The sequence below is a fragment of the Gadus chalcogrammus genome, chromosome 7, assembly GCF_026213295.1.
Source record: "Gadus chalcogrammus isolate NIFS_2021 chromosome 7, NIFS_Gcha_1.0, whole genome shotgun sequence".
Classification (NCBI taxonomy): Eukaryota; Metazoa; Chordata; class Actinopteri; order Gadiformes; family Gadidae; genus Gadus; species Gadus chalcogrammus.
Genome location: NC_079418.1, coordinates 7,246,841 through 7,267,388, shown reverse-complemented (window position 1 = coordinate 7,267,388; position 20,548 = coordinate 7,246,841). Strand labels below are relative to the sequence as shown.

Here is a 20,548-nt window from a genome sequence, read left to right as displayed (position 1 = left end):
CCGAAATCAATGGATTTACAAAATCCCAAATAAAACACAACAGAAACTAGTTGTAATGCATTCATTGTGTCTACACTTGAGATAAATATTTATAGTTTTTCTTTTATCACAGACACATATATTGGTGTATGTTATTTTCTTTACCTTAACATGTTTCGACGGATATACTTCAGTCTTCATCAGAAGGTCACTCGGGTGTATTAGGCTGTGTCTCAATTCAGGGGACGCATCCTTCGAACGGTGCATTCGAAGGCGAAATGCGTCACTGCGACGTGTCAAGGCTATCCCATTTCGAAGGCTCCTTTAAATGATGTGCTGTGTCTGAAATTGCTCCCTTCTATACTTACTTACTTTTTTGAGTGCATTTTGCGCAAAAACTGAGAGTGTGCCAAAACGCAGTGCACTGGAGGTACCTTGGTGGCGCACTCAAAACTATCTAAAACTTGAGTGTGGACCGATGGACACTTTCCACCCTCAACGGCCGCCATCTTGTCTATGTAGTGGCGGGGCCGAGAATTTCAAATCTGAAAATGGAGGACATTGTAACAGATGAAAAAAACACCAATCTAAATCTTTACAATTTGAGTTGATTAGTACTATACAGCGCTAAGATAAATACAGATAAAATTACTATTATTATTATTATTATTAAAAATACCACAGAAGATGAACCGTCAAACTGCAAACTCATTTCTGGTAGGTGCGCGAAGGCTGTTTTGACAGTGCACTGTAGAAATTAGAGTACTGTGCCTATAAGTAAGTGTACTCTAGGGATAATGAAGTGAACTCAATGTAAGTGCACTTATAAGTGTGCAATTTCAGACACAGCAATGGACATATTATAGAATGGACACCGGGTTCCAAAATGGCGGCCATTCATTCCTATGTAAACTGCTCAATGGCGCAGGGCAACATCAAGGAGAGATATGCTTCCGCATCACGGGAGCCTAGCCACGCCCTACTTCATGACGTACCGGATGCAGAAATATTCTTGTTCTTTAGCATTGTTAGCATTGTAGCATGAAAAGCGAGAAACAAAACCTATTTTGAATCTCGATTTAGATCAAATCTGCAATAGTATGGTACTCCTACTAGTATGGTAGTATGGGTGATGAAAAGCAGGCCCAGAGTGTGGGTGGTGACGGCTGGTTCAGCCTGCTGACCCCTGATTGGTCAACGAGCAACAGGCGTGCAACTTCCCCCAGCTCCAGAATCCAGTCAGACTCAGACAAGGTGAGGCTGCTGAGACAAGCCTTCATCCACACACGCACGCACATTACTCATATCATTGAGTGTTATGGACAGCTTGAGCACAGGATACAAATCCATAGATAAATCTAGATTTGTCATTTATTTATTTATAAAATCCCATTCTTTGAAAGTATGGAATGGCATGATTGTGATGGACCTTCGATTAAATTGTAACAATTACTAAATAGATGTAGATCTATTCTATTACTAATTTTAATAAAATGAAGTTAACAAAAAACAAATTGTGGATCCTTACTTTTGTTAATTGTAATTTAATGGGACAAAATGAATGAAGTGTTGGAGCAGAACAACACGCACGCACACACACGCACGCACGCACGCACACACACACACACACACACACACACACACACACACACACACACACACACACACACACACACACACACACACACACACACACACACACACACACACACACACACACACACACACACACGATGCATTATGCATCATCTTCAACCCTTTTTTAAAATATTGAATGTTCCTCGCCAAACGGCAATTCACATATGTCTATTTAGCGCCATCTTGTGGCTGAGGTGACTTAACAACGCAGTCCACTACAGTGGACTTGCAATGAGGAGGACGACCACAATGTACCATCAATATTATAGCCATGAAATCGACATATAATCAACAGAACTACAATTGCATATAAGTCCTGAACCTCCAAGTTACATTTGTATTAATACAAATGATCCCAGATTGTGTATTTCTCCTCAACAGATTGACCTGGACTCAAAATTCTTTCAGAATATTAATCTCTAGAATCAGACGCATTTATATGCCCTAAAAATGTTTACTTTTCCCACAATTTCATATTAAAGCTAAACATAATAATAAGATTCACAGGCTATCAAAAATTCCACAATCGCCACATAAAATCTTTAGACCACGCCTCACAAAAATCATTGAACTGAATTTGTTTTACATAGTTTCATTTGAGAAATATTGGCCGATAAAGTTGGAGCAGTTAGCCCATTTTTCTTATATGACCGTTTTGTTATTGTATAAAAAAAAACATTGGACTATTATTAGGTGGATACCAATACCCCCCACTAGTAATGAACCCAAATTGTGGTACTGCACCCGAAGGTGGCGCTATTTTAAAAAGCCTTATTTCTTCTTACGAGATTGACCTGGACTCAAAATTCTTTCTTCATATTAATCTCTAAAATCAGATGCATCTTTTTCATCCGGGTCTCCTGCTCTAAAAATGTTTACTTTTCCCACAATTTCATTGAAAAGCCAAACCTCCACAGTCTCGACCCATTTTGCCTAAATTACCATTTTGTTATTGTATAACTCATACGGCTATCATTAGGTGGATACCATTAACAGTGCACATTTTCCGATCTGTACTCTTTTAAGAAAGTTCTTAATTCTCTTGTGAAATGTGTGCTTGGAGTTTTCTTGATGTTGTGTGCTTATGAATCGATATTTTCCCAATGTGAATGAGGCTTCATGAAGTAGGCTACAGGCATGTCCGTGGCTCAACGGGATAATGCCGTGCACTGGTGATCCCAGGTTGAGAGTTCGAATCCTGATTAGAGCAATATGAAAAAGCAGAACATGACATACTGTCATTGCCACTCATTTAAGAATCACAACATTGAACAGCACCTGAAATTCATCAGGCAATCAACATTCCGGCTCAATGCTTTCCAAGAATCTGACTTCAAAGACACAGTAGGGCTATGGCATTAAGGGGAACTTCTTCGTTAACCATTTTTCCTTCATAATTAATTCTGTCATAGTTATATTTCTTCCGTTAGTGTTCTTGACTACCGATGTTTAATTTCCCCAGAATATTAAATTTTTTAAGAAAGCCCTTAATTCACTTGAGAAATGTGTGCTTAGAGTTTTCTAGATGTTATAAAGACGTTGTTATATATATCTATAGACAATATTAACCCTGTAAATGAGGCTGCAGTTCAGGTTTATCAGTGGCTCAATGGGATAATGCCTTGTACAGGTGATCCTTAGGTTGAGAGTTTGAATCCTGATCATAGCATCATGAACATGCTGAACATGACATTCGGCCATTACATTGCAGCTCACTTGAACGCTGAGGCACAGTATTGCATAGAACATCTTCATCAACATCTTTCCTACATAATTATATGTCATATTTATATATCTTCCATTAGTGTGTTCTTGACTTTTAATATTGCTCGGACCACATTAATCACTGCTTCCGGTTATATTTTTAATTGTAATGCTTTATGATAGAGTGAGTTACACAGGAAGGTATGGGAGATAGAGGGGAGGTAATGCAGCAACGTCCTATGAATACTGCCTGTTTATTTTTTTACTCAAATTTTTACTTACATTTATTCAAATGAACAGGCCACAGGATTAAGCCAATCACCAAACAGAAAGGGAGTGAATGATGGTCTCATCGACCAATCAAGTTATATTCTCAAAGCCCCTGTTTGGTGTAATGAAATAGGCTAAATATAGGCTATATATATGGTAGCGAAGAACATTACATACAAAACTTCCCTTTAAGAAATCTACTTTCACGGTCTCCGTCTATGTGACTTATCTTACCAACATCCTGGTATTTTTGTCAAAATCCATTTTACATACTATGTTTTGGAACATACATCTTATTCTGGCATTCTAACTAGTATGGTAGTATGTCCACTTTAAGTAATTTTTTCCAGGTGCGCCCATCCCTCGTGAGCCTATCACGGGGAACATGGTTAACCACCGATGGACTCTGATTGGCTACTCTACGGCAGGAGATAAATACAAATAGGATGTGTGGAGCTCTCACACTCGATGCATAGCAGAGTTTTCAAGGAGCATGGCGTACAAAAGGACAATTAAGACGTGGCCCAGGCCTTCTTTAGTCTTCGCATTGGCAACAACGGTACTATGTTGTCTGGTGTCCTGTACTCAATCACACAGTTTGAGGAAAGCCTTCCACAGAAGAAGTGTGGACCCTGAGGCAAATTATCAAGAGGGGAAGATTCTGTTTGGCAACTTCTTTGACCAAAATGGAGCCCAGCCTGATGTCGTTAAGTCTCCCTTCACTGAAGATGCATGGGATTTCCAAGAAGGATCACCAGGTTTGAGTGGATCAATTGAGTTTTTTTTGTCAACTTTTCTTCTTTTTCCCATTGGCTATTTTTTTGATTAAAAAAATAAATACTAATTGCTAAAATAACCAGATGGGGGCATTCCTCAAGCTTTAAAGGAGACTAACCAAAGAGTAAAATGGCTAACAGTTTTATACTTGGATAGAAGATTCGTACAGTATAATGGGGCTGAACCTTTTTTTAAGTTTTGTATGTTCTGTATTATTCACTAGACGAGCAATAAATCATTCTATAGTATGACCAACACTACATTAGAAGCAGTCAACATTTAAACTGCCCTTTCCTTTAGGCCAGGCCTATGTGTTGAGATTAATTTATATTATTACAACTTTATTTAACTATTGAATTCTAAAAGTAAGAAATATGAAACTTAAAAACAATAATTGCAGACTTCGCAAATCGCACTTATTAACATCGCCATGTTGGTTAGAATCTGATCAATCATTCAGCCCTACAACATAAACATCACCCTAACTTCAACGTTTGTCTGAAGGCCTTCCTCTAGATCCCAGGGCCATGAGGCAGTGGAGCAGCATGGAGCCTTCCTGCCAGTGTGCCCCGAACCAGATGTGGCTCCTAGCGAAGGAACCCGGGGCGTCACAGCTGGCGTTGGCCCAAGGCGACAAAAGCAGCGCGGCACTTCCTCTCGCCAGCGTCCCCGAGTCCTGTGGTTACACGGTTAACCAAGACTCTGCTGGGCTTGAGCTGACCGTGCCGTACGACGGCTGTACAATCACGGAGAAGGTAATGTCTTTCTGGTGCTCGAGACCAGGGGTTTTCGAAATCTGAGTGATTAGAGAATAAATTGAAAGATGCGCCCCCCCAACAGTTCCAAAATCGTTGTCTTGAGAGATTGTTTGGTTCTTTTACACATTTTAATCATTCATCGTGCATTTTTGAGGATAATTTAATAATTGTACACATTTTAACAACCTTTTTACATTACATTTTTTATCCTTGTGAAAATCGATCTGTTAACTGCCAGTTAGCCTCCTTTGTGGCTCCTCTATAATTTAGTGGTTTCAATGAGTTTGAGTCTTAAACTTTTTTCTCACGTCGTGCCCCCCTGAAGCCCTCTGGCGCCCCCTAGGGGGAAATCCCACTCTCACACTTTGAAAACCCTGCTCTATTCTATTCCCCCCACCAACGATTCAAATTAACGTTTTTTGTTCCATAGGATGGACGATACCTACTGCCAATGCTTTGGCAAGGAATTCCCATCATGCTCTCTTGCCCCAAAGCTCAGACATCCAGTCCTAAGGGGCAACAACAAGTAGTCCATCCACTACAGATGCCAACTGTGACGCATCCGCCAGTTAAGGCAAAAGAGCCGCCACAAACTACTGCCACTCCGCCAGCTGATCCATCCTTTCCATTATACCAGCACCCCTGGCACCCTGCAATGATGCCTAATTACCAAGGTTATCCACACTGGCACCACATGGTCAATCCTCCCCAGGTACCGACTGCCCCCCCCACGACTTCTGTCCCCCCCACGACTTCTGCCCCTACGACTGCAGTACATCCGCCATTAATGCCATCCATTCCATTATACCAAAACCTGTGGAATCCTGCCATGATGGCTCCTTACCAAGGTTATCCCTATGGGCACGGACAACTCAATCCTCCCCAGGTAACGACTGCACCCCCTTCAACTGTAGCCCCTACGACTGCTGCACATCCGCCAATAAAAGGCAAAGATCTGCCACAAATGATTCCTCCAGCTGCGAAACCATCTCACTTGCACGAGTGGAATCCTCTATTGATGCCTCCTTACCACGGTTTTCCATACTGGCCCCACATGGTCAATCATCCCCAAATAACGACAGCAGCACCTACGACCACAGTACAACCACCAGAAACGACTACAGTACAACCACCAGAAACGACTCCACCAGCTGCTGACACTAAACAATCAGACTTGTACCAGTGGAATCCTCTATCGATGCCTCATTACCATGGTAATCCTTACTGGCAGCACCCGTGGAATCCTCTTTTGATGCCTAAATCCAGCAGTGATCTAACTGTGCCGCAGCATCATCGATACTCTGCTCCAAGTCCCCACTACCAACTCCAAGGCCCCCGTGGCCCTCAAACCACGATGACTGATCCGGCAACGGCGGCGCATCAGCCAGCTGGTGCCATTGCACCATCTTATCCATCCCTGACCCCATTCGACCCATTACTCCAGTCGAATCCTTCAACGATTCCTCAATCTGAAAGTTTTCCAAATGGGAAGCAACAGTGGCATCCTAGTCTAAAGCCTCAATCCTCAAACGGTGATCAAAATGTGCAGCAACAATTTAATTGGACATTGATTCCTCCATGGATGCTGCCCTCAAACAGTTATCCAATTAGTCCACAACATGGGATCCCTGCATCGATGGCTCACCCGAGTGCTCCAGTTGGTCAGAAACAGGGGAACCATCAATCGATGCCTCACCCGAGGAGTGCTTCAAATGGGCAGCGACGGGGAAACCCTCCATCGCTGGTTCCCCGCAACAGTGGTCTAAAGCAGCGGCTGTGTAACGTTCCCTTTATACCTCGCTCTGACCATCTTCCAAACTGTTGGAACTGGTAATTTCCTGCAGTGTCTCAAATAAAACATTGAACTGTTTCTGAATGTTGTCGCTTGTGTTTTCATTCAAACCTGCATTTACGTTTTATCCAAAGCGATTTACAACGGTTAATGCACACATTGACACACTGACGGCGGAGTTGGAGTGTCAGGGTGACATCCAGCTCCTCAGGAGTAGAGAGAGTGAGGTGCTCAGGGACACCTCAACACTCTAGGAGCCAGGGATTAAACTAGCTAGGTTCTGGTTACAAGTCAACCTGCTCTACCTCCTGAGCTAAGCCGACCCCAAACTTCCTAGTTCTGCCGTCAAAATCTATAAGTCGCTGAGATTTTAAACTGACTTCACTAGGGGCCATTTCAAGGAGTATGCAACTTTCAGTGCAGATATGATGGTTTAATTATGGCTGCACTACCTGGCCCCAGTCCAAACAATCCGGCCATAAAACTTTGTCAACGCAAATTAGGTACCATCATTGCCACATTTAAGTACATGCATGATTTCCACTATGTAAAGCTTGTGTTTAAATTAACTTGCTCCTCCGCCTCTACATTAAGAGACGGAGCTTCAAGTGGCACTTTTCCTGGTTACAAGGGATCACGCATGCACACTTCAACAATTGCAAACCAGCTTTACAGCTCAGCAATTCTATAATTTATCTCAAATGTATTTAAACTTTTTCACTTTAGCTATTTGTCAACTCTTCACTATGTTTCAAACCATTTAACTTTGGTTAGGTAACAATTTACATTGTTGCATTACTTTTCACTTGATTCATGCCAGACGTTTTTTTGTATGTTTTTTAGACGGCTAATTGGCCATCATGAGCAAAGTGCTTCCATAAATTTCATTTGCTCAAGAGTAATGAGTAAGGGACTGAAATCGGCATTGGAAGTGAAAAAGTGATAGACATCCCTTGTAACTGACTATAGCTTTTGATTAGCATTTGCTTTCAGTTAGTGGGTTCCACTGACTTGCAGAGTTATGATAGCCTAGCTCCTTATGTGATGATGACACTTGTTTATGGCCAGTAAGACGATCCTATATAAAACTTTTAGACCAACTTACCATCTGGGTTGAATGGAAAACAGTGCCGAATTAACTGTAGACATGCTACAATCTTGCTGTGTTACTGGCAATAAGGTACTTTGCGGAACAGATTGCACATTTTTGTAAAGTAATTAAAAGCGTATTGTAATGAGATGAACAGGAGCTAGGCTAATGTCCCTGTGCAAGGCAGTGGAGCGGCTACTGGATAACCAAATGCTAACCCAGCAAACAATTCTCGGGAAGCCCAATGAAACATTTAAAGGGGACCTATTATGCTTTTTCGACTTTTATGACCTATAAACGTTGTTATAATGATTGATAGTCATGTTTAACCATACACAAAAAACGATGTAGATTTTCGGGAAACTCTTCCTCTCATCTGGGCGCTTTCAGCCTTCTCTGTCAACGCTCCGTTTCGTCCTTCTCCGCCCCCTCGCCCCCCTCCTGCGAACCCAACTCCGTTGTGATTGGTTACCTTCCTTGGAGCGCGCACACGGCCAGATTTGACCAGGCATATGGGGGCGTGGCAGGAGTACGTCTACGTAGATGTTTCCCGGAAATGTGAACAAGTGAATCGCAATCGTTGTCCTGAGTGTTTAGCGCTCTGCACAGCCACCCCAGACTGTCAGCAGGGAATACGTCGAAATGCATGTACGCCATTATTTGACACTTTAGTATAGTTAAACATGACTATCAATCATTATAACAACGTTTATAGGTCATAAAAGTCGAAAAGCATAATAGGTCCCCTTTACAGGTGACATATTATACCACCAGGTGTGAGTGTGATTAGCCGTTACAAGCTATTTTAAAAACTGCCTATTCTGACATCACAAGTGGGCGTGTCCCCTAGATGTATGCTGGAAAGATCAGTGTACAGGCCTAACCAGTGGACTGTAGAAAACGTTGCTCATCTATATCCATCACATCTAGGTGGGAACGCCTACTCACCTTCAATATCATTTGGAAAATTTAAGGTATGCAAAATATATTTAATACAAAAACAGCCCAATGGTTATGGTCAGCTGTTTATTTCATTTGATAAAAAAGCTGTTTGAAGTTAAAACGTGGTGTTTTCTGACAATTTAGGATTATTTCATAATATGTTATGCTTAAAATAGACACTCAAATCAGATCACAATATAAACTAGGAAATATATTCAAGAGATGGACAAATTATTATAAAACGACCACACTATTCAAGTACTGAAATACAATTCCACACAGTCTAACACACAGACAGACACACAGTCTCCCATACACACTTTCAGCTCAGCCAGGTGTAGTTGTAGTTGCTCATATGCAGTTGCCTCAGGGACGTCTTTCCTAGAGTTGGGGGCTGCTGGAGCTGCTGCACACTGGTGGGGTGGAGGCCGCAGGAGGCCAGCTCAGCACCCTCAGCCTCACCCACCTGGGGAGGGAGGGAGATAAGAACTTTATTTCATCCCATCTATGAGCAATTGACTGGTTACAGCATCAGTAATTTAAAAAAATGCAGTAATAAAATAAATAAAGTTATAGTGTGTCCAGCAAACATACATAAACACTGATTACAATGCCATAGGGGCAGATACACATAGGGCATGCCTAACGCCGCGTTCACACGGCATCTCTTCGTCGACGGATCTCATTGACTTTGCAAGGGGCGCTCTCGAAATGCATTGTGGGTTGTCGGTTCCGTTGCCTGCGTCCAAAAGTTGAGAAATGTTCAACTTTTCAGGCAGAGACGGATCCGTCGGCTAATCAGATTGCGTTATGCAAATACAATGGCCAATGAAATTGCCTTTGTAATACAACCCGGACGGACTTGGATATGCCAAAAAAACAATACCTCCGTCATCCGTCGACAGATATGTGCAGTGTGAAAGTGGCTTAAGGGTTAGAGAACAGCTGAGGGTTAGGGTAAGATTCCTTCAATACAGAATAAGTACTGGAGCATGTGCACTTTCCACTTTTAGTGGACTTTTTTTCCCACTTTTAGTGGAAAGTGCAAATTATTTAGTGATTAATGACGAGTGATAGCACCATGTTTCATACAATTTACATTAACTGCATCTAGCAGACGCTTTTATCCAAAGCGACTTACAACGGTGAATGCACACATACACTGTTTTCGCCGCACACACCGACGGCGGAGTCGACCCCTCAGGGCGACAGCCAGCTGGTCAGGAGCTCAGCGTGAGGCGTCTTGCTCAGCAACACCTCGACACCCAGCTAGGAGGAGCTGGGGCTCCAACTAGCAACCTTCTGGTTACCAGCCGTCCCGCTCTACGTCCTGAGCTAAGCCGAACGCATATAACAGTTGTGTTACAGAGTCTTATGGGAGATGGACTAAAAGACTTTTAAGAATTCATTCTTACATGCTGGGTGTAATAGTCTCCTCCTAATGGAACTGCTTTACTACTACCCTCAATATTAAAGAGGGAGGGAGATGAAGACATGCCCCCACTGGATGCGTTCAGAAGAGGATTATATGTTGTATTTTCGAAGTGGTCGATCCACACAGTACTGATCTGTAGGCCAGGATTTCTCACAGCGCTTTACAGCTTAAGCAACACACGGCTGCCACCGTAACTACCTCTTCCATTTTTTTTTAATAATAATAGTTAGTTTAGAATAATTTAAAAGTTGAAATTGCATTCAATATATGACTATTATTCTGACACTGCTGTTCAGGCACGTTATTTATCTTTATAGTTAAAATTTCACATAATAATATACTGTTATTTTGAAAAGCTGCTTTACTAATTATATATTATTGTTTAATAAATAGTTGTTGAATATAGTAGTCTAGTCTATCGCACAAAACAACGTTTTCGCTCTTCTTCCCCACTGCGAAAAGTTATATATCGGGTCACTTTTAGGCAAATGCACGCTTGCAGACGCCTCCAGCGACGCGATTGGTTGAAACAAAACACGAAGCGGGGAAGAGAAAGCGAAATTTCGGACCAAAGGGAATCTTCGATCGGACGGACGGACCCTGAAACGTGCTTGGTGTTTGGCGTGGCCAAAGCCGGTCCTTACTGAATCGCGGGCGGTGTGTGTGTTGAGGACGGCGGTGGGGGCGTGGGTGTAGAGCGCAGCGGAGAAGCCCCCTCGCTGGGCAGGGCGAAGGAGGCGGGTCACGGCGTGCAGCGAGGAGGGGAGGATGGGGCCTGGAGAGGAGGGGGGGGACATGTTAAACTCAACTATATTAGTAAGGCCCTGAATCACAAGTACAGTATCAAAGGGCGAAGCGGGCAGTGTTTATGGCGGCCCCCCTGACCCTAGCCCCCAGAGGGCAAGAAAATACTTCCCCCATCTCTCTCCCTGTCTCTCCCCTCTCTGTTTCTCCCCCCTCTCTCTCTCTGTCCCTTCCCCCTCTGTCTGTCTTTCTGTCCCTATGTCCGTCTGTCTGTCCCCCCCCCTCTCTCTCTCTCCTCACCTGTGAGCTCCAGACTGCAGACGTCCTGGAAGGTGGATCGCACCTGGGTCTTCACGTTGACACTGCGCGCCTTGGAGGGGGTGAGAGGGTGAGAGAGTGAGGGGGTGAGAGGGAGTGAGAGTGACAGGAAAGACGAAAGATGGAAAATGAATCTTTTCATCATAGAAGTAATGGGAGAATCCGTTGCTTTGAACGGAATCGAAACACATTTAAAAAAACGAAAAACAGTTGAACGTGTGAATGAGTGAAAAAAACAAAGATTGCGTTGCCTCCCTCTCCCTCTCCCCCCTCCTCCCACCTTGAGGGTCATCATGCTGGCTCCCTTGAAGGCGTTTGGGGCCAGCAGGGTGGGGGGCAGGCCGGCCTGGGACCCCGACACCGCCACCAGGCTCTTGCAGTTGATGAGGAAGTTGATGAGGGTGAAGGTGTGTGGACCCTCGACACGGACCACCGAGTCCGGCAGGTGGTCCAGGGAGACGGCGTGGCGGTCCTTACGCCTGATTAGATAGGAGGAAGGATACATATTTAGGTTGGACCAATGGGGGGGAGGGGGGGGGGGGGGGAAAGGAGAGAGAGAGAGAGAGAGAGAGCGAGAGCGAGAGCGAGAGAGAGGGGATCCTTACACCTGATAGGACGGGAGGTTAGACCAATGGAACAAGAGAGAGAGAGAGTAAGTCCAGGCAATTAGTTTAGTCCAATGGGACAAGAGAGAGACAGAGAGTTAAAGAGAGAGAGACACTCACATTGTGACGTTTGATTTTAAACGCATTCATTCTATTTTATTCTGAATTAAACAACATGAATAATAGACAAACGTACAGCTGGATGGAGAGACTGTCGGGCTTCTTGATCTTGTCTTGGACGCCCATCTCCATCAGCCACGAGAAGCCCCCGTCGTCGTCTTCATCGTCATCGTCATCGTCGTTATGGCAACCACCTCCCTCCGCCCCCCGTTGTTCAGACTTCTCCCCGTCAATGACGACCTTTTGACCCCGGTCCCCTGACCTCGACTCTGAGGACCTGGAAGAGAATCAATGAAACACATCCAATGTTGAGGGGAGACTGGGTGACCTTTGACCTCTGAGGGTTCAAGAGAAGGAGTGTGAGAGGCAGAGAGAGAGAGGTAGACAGAGGGAGTGACGGAAAGAGGGATGAGAGACACAGAGAGAGAGAGCGAGATAGAGGGACAGGAGGGAGGGATAGAGAGACAAAGAGAGACAGAGAGAGGAGGGGAAGGGGAGAGAGAAAGACAGAGAGAAAGAGAGAGACATAGAGACTGAAAGAGAGACAGACAGAGACGTACTCTGTGTTGTCTTTGGGGGTGTTGTTGTGGTGCCGCTCTTTGCTCTTCTTGTGCTCCTCCACTAGGGGCAGCGTGAACTCAATACCTGGAGCAGCAGGAGAAGGAGCCAAGGGTCAACAACAACAACAACAACAGCTTACCTGGAGAACCCAAACAGTCGTATGTCCTTGCAGATCTACCTCAAAAACACAGCCAGCTCTGCACCTTAAAATGGCAGAGTTAAAGGTGACATATTATACCCCCAGGTGTGCTGGGTAGATCAGTCTACCAGCCTAAACAGTGGACTGTAGCAAACGTTGCTCATCTATCCGTCATACATCTAGTTGGACACGCCCACCTGTGATGCACATTTTTAAAATGGCTAGTAACGGCTTATCACACTCACATCTGGTGGTATAATATGTCCCCTTTAAAGTTAGGGTGAGGATCAGAGATCCGATTGAATAACGTGTGTGTGTGTGTGTGTGTGTGTGTGTGTGTGTGTGTGTGTGTGTGTGTGTGTGTGTGTGTGTGTGTGTGTGTGTGTGTGTGTGTGTGTGTGTGTGTGTGTGTGTGTGTGTGTGTGTGTGTGTGTGTGTGTGTGTGTGTGCGAGAGAGACTGCTGTGGAGTTGGGGGGGCTTACCCTCAGCTCGCATGGCCTCTCGCAGCCCCCTGGTGGTGGGGGAGAGCAGTGCGGTGATGGAGTCGGCGCCACTCAGACCGGTTGCTCTGAACAACACCGTGAACTGGGGATGCACAAAGAAATTAACTACGAGTTGTATCCGACTCTTTTCATAATAATTTATCGGACTATTCTTAGAATAATATATTGGACTCTTTCGAGAATAATATATCAGACACTTAGAATAATGTATCTGACTATTTTTAGAATAATATAGCAGACTCTTTTTATAGCACAGATTATGCGGTGCATGACGGAGGTAAGAGACCATATGGGATACCAAAGTGGATGAAACACAAATGTGCATAAACACACACACACAACTGCAACACACACAATAACATCCACACGCAATTACAAATGAAACACAAATCTTACTTTGTCTACACAACAGAACATGGGGGGGGGGGGGGTTACATACACACAGTTACAACTTCGACACACAGTCTGCCACACACATGCAGTTACAAATAGAACACACAAAACTTTACTTTGCAAGCTTGTCCTCACAACACACCATACAGTCGTGTCACAAACACCTACCTGATAGGAGCAGAGGTAGAAGTAGGGACAGAGTCTGGCCTTCAGCAGACTGTAGAGCGAGGACAGACTGGCAGACCTTCAGCGGGAAACACACCCGGACACCAAGACAGGAGGGCCACGTTCATGAGTAAAGCATTCTGGTTAATGTAGGAATATCACACCCCAACGTCATCTTGTACACCTATGTAGTTTCCAGCTAGAACAGTCATGTACCTACCTCTCTCTCTCTCTCTCTCTCTCTCTCTCTCTCTCGTCGATGTATGCATGGTTGTATGTGTGGATGAATGGGTGTGTGAATGTGAGGCAGTATTGTACAGCGCTTTGACCGGCCACTGGTAAGAATTTATGAACAGTAATTTGTTCATTCATGAGCAGTACCATTCGCTCATGAGGCTCTGCTGCAGTACCGGATCCTGAGCCCAGGGGGTGCTCTTTCCTGAGAAGCTGCGCTCTGCGTTGATGCGAGGGAACAGCGACAGCCAGGGCAGGGAGGGGTGCTGCCAGTACACCAGGCTCTGCTGGAAGGCACAGCGCAGCTCCGAGCACGACCGCGGCTCCTGGGAACACAGAGAGGTGCATTGTGGGACTGTTTTTCGGGATTTTGAGAGATCGGAATCCTGCGGGAGTCGGCGGTCCGTTTCTTGCTGCGGGTCAGTCTGACCTCGAGCCTTAGCTCTGATTTGAGCAATCAGAGCTAAGATTTGACCAATCAGAGCTAAGGGAATGGATACACGGATTGTGGAGGAACAGTCTGTCGCAGACTGCATTAAAAAAACAAGGTTGGCTTCGCTCAGGAGGTAAAGCGAGTTGACTGGTAACCTGAAGGTCGCTAGTTGGATCCCCGACTCATCCTAGCGTAGAGTGTCAAGGTGTCCCTGAGCGAGACACCTCACACTGACTGCTCCTGACGAGCTGGCTGTCGCCCTGAGGGGTTGACTCCGCCGTAGGTGAGTGAATGTGTGTATTAACCGTTGTCAGTCGCTAACGCCTTAACTGTAATGGTAGAGAACCAAAAATGATCATATATCATCAGATATATTCAGGGGCAGTTGGCTAGGAACCAATATTCTCATAGATCATTTTGCTCCCCAATAACTGACGAATGGCGTGGCCATTCGTCAGTTGTAGCATCACTTATTATACACCCCAAAAAGTCTGTACTAAAGCCCAGCTGATACTGGTATTAAGGGGGAGATGTCGATATTCGGGAGTACATTTTTTCTTAGATGTTTTCAAATCGGCAAACCTATCCGCCGATCCCAACAAAACTTTCAGAAAATTGACAGAAAGATTTGGCCCACCAATCTGTCGGGCTGTGGTCGTCGGTACCTGCATGCTGTGTGTAAATAAATAAATCGACACCATTTAGCAAGATTTCAAATCTGCAAACAAAATTGTGATGTAATTGAAAGCAATAAGCAAATTACAAAGGCTGCGATTTGTTACCGTTTGTGACTGGAGATCAATAAGATTTATATTTATTTTTCTTTCACAATTCAATAGTTAAATAAATATGTTATAATATCAATTAATCTCAATACAACGGCCTGGCCTAAAGGGAAGAGCATTTTATATGTTGACTGCTTCCAGTGTTGTGTTGGTCATACTAAAGAATGAATTATTGCATGTTTAGTGAATAATACAGAACATAAAGAACTTAATGAATTAAAAATAAACGCAGATTAAATTGCAATCGCAATATTGGTCCAAATCCTATCCAGATATCTGTGATAGAATCATCCGATAAATTCAGCCCTTCTGTCCATCACTAGGGCTGTGTTGGTCGGTACCTGCATGCTGTGTGGGATGGCTGAGTGCTGGGCCCGGCAGTGCTGAGCGAGGCCGGCAGCCTCCTCCTGGGCCTTGGGTTTCTCGGCCCAGGAGAAGGCCAGCGGGGAGGTGAAGAGGACGCGGGTCTTGAGGCTCCAGTCCGCGGGGTACTCCACGCAGACAGGGGGCGCTATGGAGGCCTGGCTGCGGGAACTTGGGCTCTGAAAGCGTTTCAGGGGAGGGGTGGGGGGGTTGAGAGATTTCATTTTTTTAATTCTACAGGAAAGTATTAAAGGTAACAAAGTTACAATTTAAAACCTGACTCACTATAAAGCTGATTTCCAGCAGGTTCCTGTTCTGCAGTACATAATATAACAGAAACAAGGCACATCAAATGTCAAATTACATACAGCACATAACAGGAACAAAGCATGTCCGAAATCAGTAGGACAATTACATAGGCAACAAACAGATGTTATAGGTCACGCTAGTTGCTTCTGGAGCTGGGGCCTCTGAAAGTTTTTCAGAGGAGAGAGATGGTGTATGAGTCATGGTAGTAGTCAGTGTTTCCCACAGCCCTTTACAGTTTAGGCGGCCGCCTAACGCCTTCTGTTCTGAACCTCCCTAGGTTAACCCATTCCCGTATAAATGTACTTATTGTAAGTCGCTTTGGATAAAAGCTTCTGCAAATGTCCTCAATTTAATCAATAGTGTCTTCTGCTCCCAGGCCAAAGGTTCCTAGTTCGATAAAGCATAAACCCAATGACTTTACAGTTATTTAATGGGGGGATTTTAAGACATTGATTTTGACAATCAGAGGAAGCATTCAACAGATTTGGGATCAACAGATTAGGCCGATGCCGATAACGATGTCGTTTCATCAGCCTTAGCCAATGGCCGATACTGCTTTTCTTCTCTCAATTTACATCATAAAAAATACACAATGATGAGAAAAATATCTTACAAGTCTCAATTTACAAAATGAACATTTATTGAACTGTCTGTCAGTAAATCATGCCAGGAAAATTAAGTAATATATTTTTTTAAAGAAATCTGTAAACGTAAAAGATATATGCAAATATCGGCCCGATATATCGGTCGATCAATAAAACAGATACAGACCTTTGGCAACGGTATCTTCTCCGCCTCCTCTTCCTCGTCAAACAAGGAGTCGTCTTCTGAGAAGTCCAGACGCTTCTGAGAAGGGAGAACGAGATGTTTTAGTCCATTAGTATCGGCCTCACGCTTGCCTCAAATCAATCTTCATGACATATATATTTATTTAGTCCACAACCCCTCCCCAATACAGTGGAGATATCTTGAAAGCGTTCAAGAGCACTGATGCCTACCAATATGCTGTGGCTGGATGGGTGAAGGACGCTAAAGTGAGGCACTTGGCCACCAATAATCTTTATCTGATAATGGCAAAGTTAAGTACTATATATTTGTGACTTCTTGTGAACAGTTTGAGGTGGGTTACTATCATTGATCGTTGAAATCAGTCATCAAATCATAGACGATAATTTCGCCGGGGACGCTTGGGACGAGTGTTCTTCAAGATTAATTTTGTACCCACAACAAAACCCGATTTGAATTATTATGGATTATTTTGGACAATGAATGAGGTATTAATACCAATACTCTTTGGCTGGGACGATGTCAACATTAGCTATTGAAATTGTGCTCAACAAAAAATCCTTACAAATAAGCGGAGACATATTTTTCAAAAGTAAAGGTTGTAATAGGAGGACCATATAGAGGCCTTGCCTATCTGGAGCAAGTCTTGGGGCTCTAGAGTCAATAATGGCGACGCTATTGAAATTTGACCATTGTGGTCGTTTTCAGTTTTGCACTTTGCAGACGGTCCCTAAGCTCGCGGCTGAAAGCCGACAGCTCATGGAAGCCAATGCAATTCACCGTTCTCTAAAGACGGCTCGTTTGGATGAAAACAAGGTTGTAGCTGGTTCTCTAATGGTGCGTTCCAGAGCCCATCCAAACCAGTGGGACGTGGGACTTATCCTACCTCCAACTAAGAAAAGTGCACTGGAATGCCTGTCGAAGTGGAACATCCCACCGTCGAAGTGGAACCTCCTACTATCGAACTCGGGGGTGATCGACCTACCCCCACTTCACCAAGTAGGAGCTAGTACAGTTCAGGTAGGATAAAGTCCCACATCCCATTGCTTTGGATGGGCTCTGGAACGCACCATAAGTTACTACATTTAGCTAGAGGTGTCATTTGTGTCGCAACGATGTTTCAGTGTAGCCTGGCTCCGCCCGCCTAAGTACTTCCGCTCAATTTGAATTTCCCTTCAGTACTAGGTCTGGACCTGCTGTATGTAATTTGGTTTTCTTGTGCCGCCACAGCGGCCACCAATCAGCGAACAGAGGGCGTGTCTGAGAACAATGACGATGAAGTCGTACGCCAGTTTGAGTTGTTGTTGTAGGTCGGTAGTTGATTTACAATGTGCAATTTTTCCCTGATAAATTAAATTCGACGAACAAAACCTGCAGCTGTCGTTGACGGACATTTTCGTGCAGACGCGCAAGGTGTTTGGTTTGTGTACAACCTGCGCGTGATTCCCGGCGCATGACATACGTCACAACCAAACGTTAGCGATTGGTTATGGCAGATCCAGAGTGGCACTGGGCAGATCCAATCATTTTAGACTTCAACAGACACCCGCCTTCAAGTGAGTTAACGTTTGTCAATTGATTAGGTCCAGACTCTCTGTACAAATGAAATGAAATGAAGTGAAGTACGAGAGTCTGGTAGAACCAGGCTAGTTTCAGTGATCAATTGAACCGCAAACTCCGAATCTGCCAATTTCTTTCTAACTTGACGGAAGTCAATATCTCTGCTGTGGTCATCTTTCGTGTGTTATTGTTCCATGGGTTTCGGCAAATAAATATATTCCATTGATATATTTAGCACCTTAAACTGTCTAGTTTTAACTTTTTGACACTTTTTTCATGCTGTTTGATGTTTGAATTAGGATTGCTTACTACTCATTTATCTGAACTCTGTGTTATATCATATTTCATATATCTACGCGTGACGTAAATGGATGATCTTTTCACATATTTATAAATTTGCCTTTACAATGTTTTAATATGAAGACAATAATATCCTTTAACAAGACACATTTATAATGCAACATTGAAAGGGGAGACATTTTTAAGATTATTCTAAATTGAATTCACCTTGCTGAAGGTATGTTGCATCCCCTGCAGCTGCGCCTCCACCAAGCTGTCACTCAAAAGCAGAACCTTATTTGTTGACAACTCGCCATCCGCCATCTTTGAAGTCCCTCCGTCCATAATCTTTGTAGTTTCCGCTACCCCAAGAACAACACTTTCCGTATCTTCTTCCTTTTCATCATCATTGTAAATAATAAGTCTTTTCTTCGCGCTATTGCACGTATTTTCAATACTGGCGAATGGGTTCCGGCGTTTCACCCCTCCGCCGGAACGGTTCTGGAGGGTCAGCAGCGGGCCCGGGGAGAAGGGCCGGACGCACCCAGGCGAGGGGTCGCTGTCCCCGGGTACGAACGCGGCGGCGCCCCGCTGACTGGAACAGGACCCCTGGCTCTCACCCTGCGTTCTCTTCCGCCTCAGTCGCATTATCTCCGCCGGTCGCTTGAAGCTGGGCGAATAGCCCGGTTGTTGTGACATGTTTTTGATGTTAATCTACGTTATTCTGCCCGAAATGCAGTGTAAAAAGTACGGGGCTGAAAGAAGCTGTTGTGTATAGCTCCCATGAACGAATGAATTTGGCGCGTAACGCGATGACGTCAGTGTCCTGCGTAGTGACATTAAACGCGTCACGGACGGAGGAGCCAAAACGACGCGATGTAGTCATCCCTTTTGTTAGAGTTTGACAAAGCAGGCATTTGATATTGTTTAAGATTAAAAGCTTTGGGTAAGGGTAAGGGTTAACCCTAACCCTATTTCTAAATTTGTATTTGTAATACATACAAATATCAAATTATTACATACTCAATAGAAAGTCAAATGTGGATAAGAGTGTACAAAAAGTCCAGTATCTCCTTTAAACAGATAAATTGAAGATACACACACACTCTCTCTCCCTCTCTCTCCCTCTCTCTCTCTCTCTCTCTCTCTCTCTCTCTCTCTCTCTCTCTCTCTCTCTCTCTCTCTGCCCAGGGATTACAGGTGGAAAATAGCAGTTTGCTAAAACCTGGTACAATGCATCTCTCCTTGCTCTAAACAAGGTTAATGTTTCTTTTGGACATTGTCCCTGTTCAAATAAAGTTACATTACATTTCTCTCAATTCAATTCAATTCGAAAAGCTTTATGTTTATTGTGGTAAACCAAACAGTGTTTCCAAAGCATTACAGTGTTACAAATATTACAAAAGAGAACGTCAGAACAATGTGTACAGATAACAACCTATAACAATATAAGATAACAGATGTAAGTACATATATAAATAATAGTAATAGTATAGTAAAATTAAATGAATGTAAAGAGAAGCTACATAAAACACGTTATGAATTATCATTAAAATTAGACAAAATAAAACAGTGTGGCCTTGTGTAGAATGTCATCCTCTCATGTTGGGGCAAGCTGAAATAGACTGTCCTGTGAGGACGGAGCTCTCTTTTCTCTCTCCCATTAATATTTTTAGTTGGTCAACGTGGGAGTTGATAAAATGTGGGTGTTCTTGGCCGAATTTGCTAAAATATACTTCGCGGACATTTTTGAATTTGGGGCAGAGGAGGAAGTGCTGCTCGGTCTCTACAGCAGCTTCTTCACACTGCTGGCACAGCCGCTCCTCTTTGGGCAGCCATGATTTCTTATGTCGGCCTGTTTCTAT

The 20,548-nt window shown here is 43.9% G+C and overlaps 2 protein-coding genes across 3 annotated transcripts; one reads left to right on the top strand and one right to left on the bottom strand.

The window, feature by feature from the left end:
- Positions 1-4,046: 4,046 nt before the first annotated feature.
- Positions 4,047-7,017, top strand: LOC130386299 (mucin-2-like). Its single transcript, XM_056595129.1, has 3 exons — positions 4,047-4,349; positions 4,873-5,123; positions 5,557-7,017. The coding sequence occupies exons 1-3, from the start codon at positions 4,085-4,087 to the stop codon at positions 6,958-6,960; spliced, it is 1,920 nt and encodes a 639-aa protein (XP_056451104.1). The 5' UTR covers positions 4,047-4,084; the 3' UTR covers positions 6,961-7,017.
- Positions 7,018-8,677: 1,660 nt separating this feature from the next.
- On the bottom strand, positions 8,678-19,544 carry LOC130386298 (protein downstream neighbor of son homolog). 2 transcript variants are annotated; one of them, XM_056595127.1, is made up of 13 exons: positions 18,912-19,522; positions 16,830-16,904; positions 16,035-16,064; positions 15,728-15,928; positions 14,316-14,494; positions 13,938-14,013; positions 13,356-13,458; positions 12,733-12,817; positions 12,249-12,449; positions 11,728-11,926; positions 11,430-11,499; positions 11,030-11,160; positions 8,678-9,416 (listed from the first exon to the last, which is right to left on the bottom strand). In XM_056595127.1, exons 1-13 carry the CDS (start codon positions 19,380-19,382, stop codon positions 9,273-9,275), a joined length of 1,965 nt encoding a protein of 654 aa, XP_056451102.1. In that variant the 5' UTR covers positions 19,383-19,522; the 3' UTR covers positions 8,678-9,272. The 2 variants fall into 2 exon arrangements, with proteins under 2 accessions (XP_056451102.1, XP_056451103.1); XM_056595128.1 differs by lacking the exon at positions 16,035-16,064 and having other exon boundaries at positions 8,679-9,416; positions 18,912-19,544.
- Positions 19,545-20,548: the final 1,004 nt, after the last annotated feature.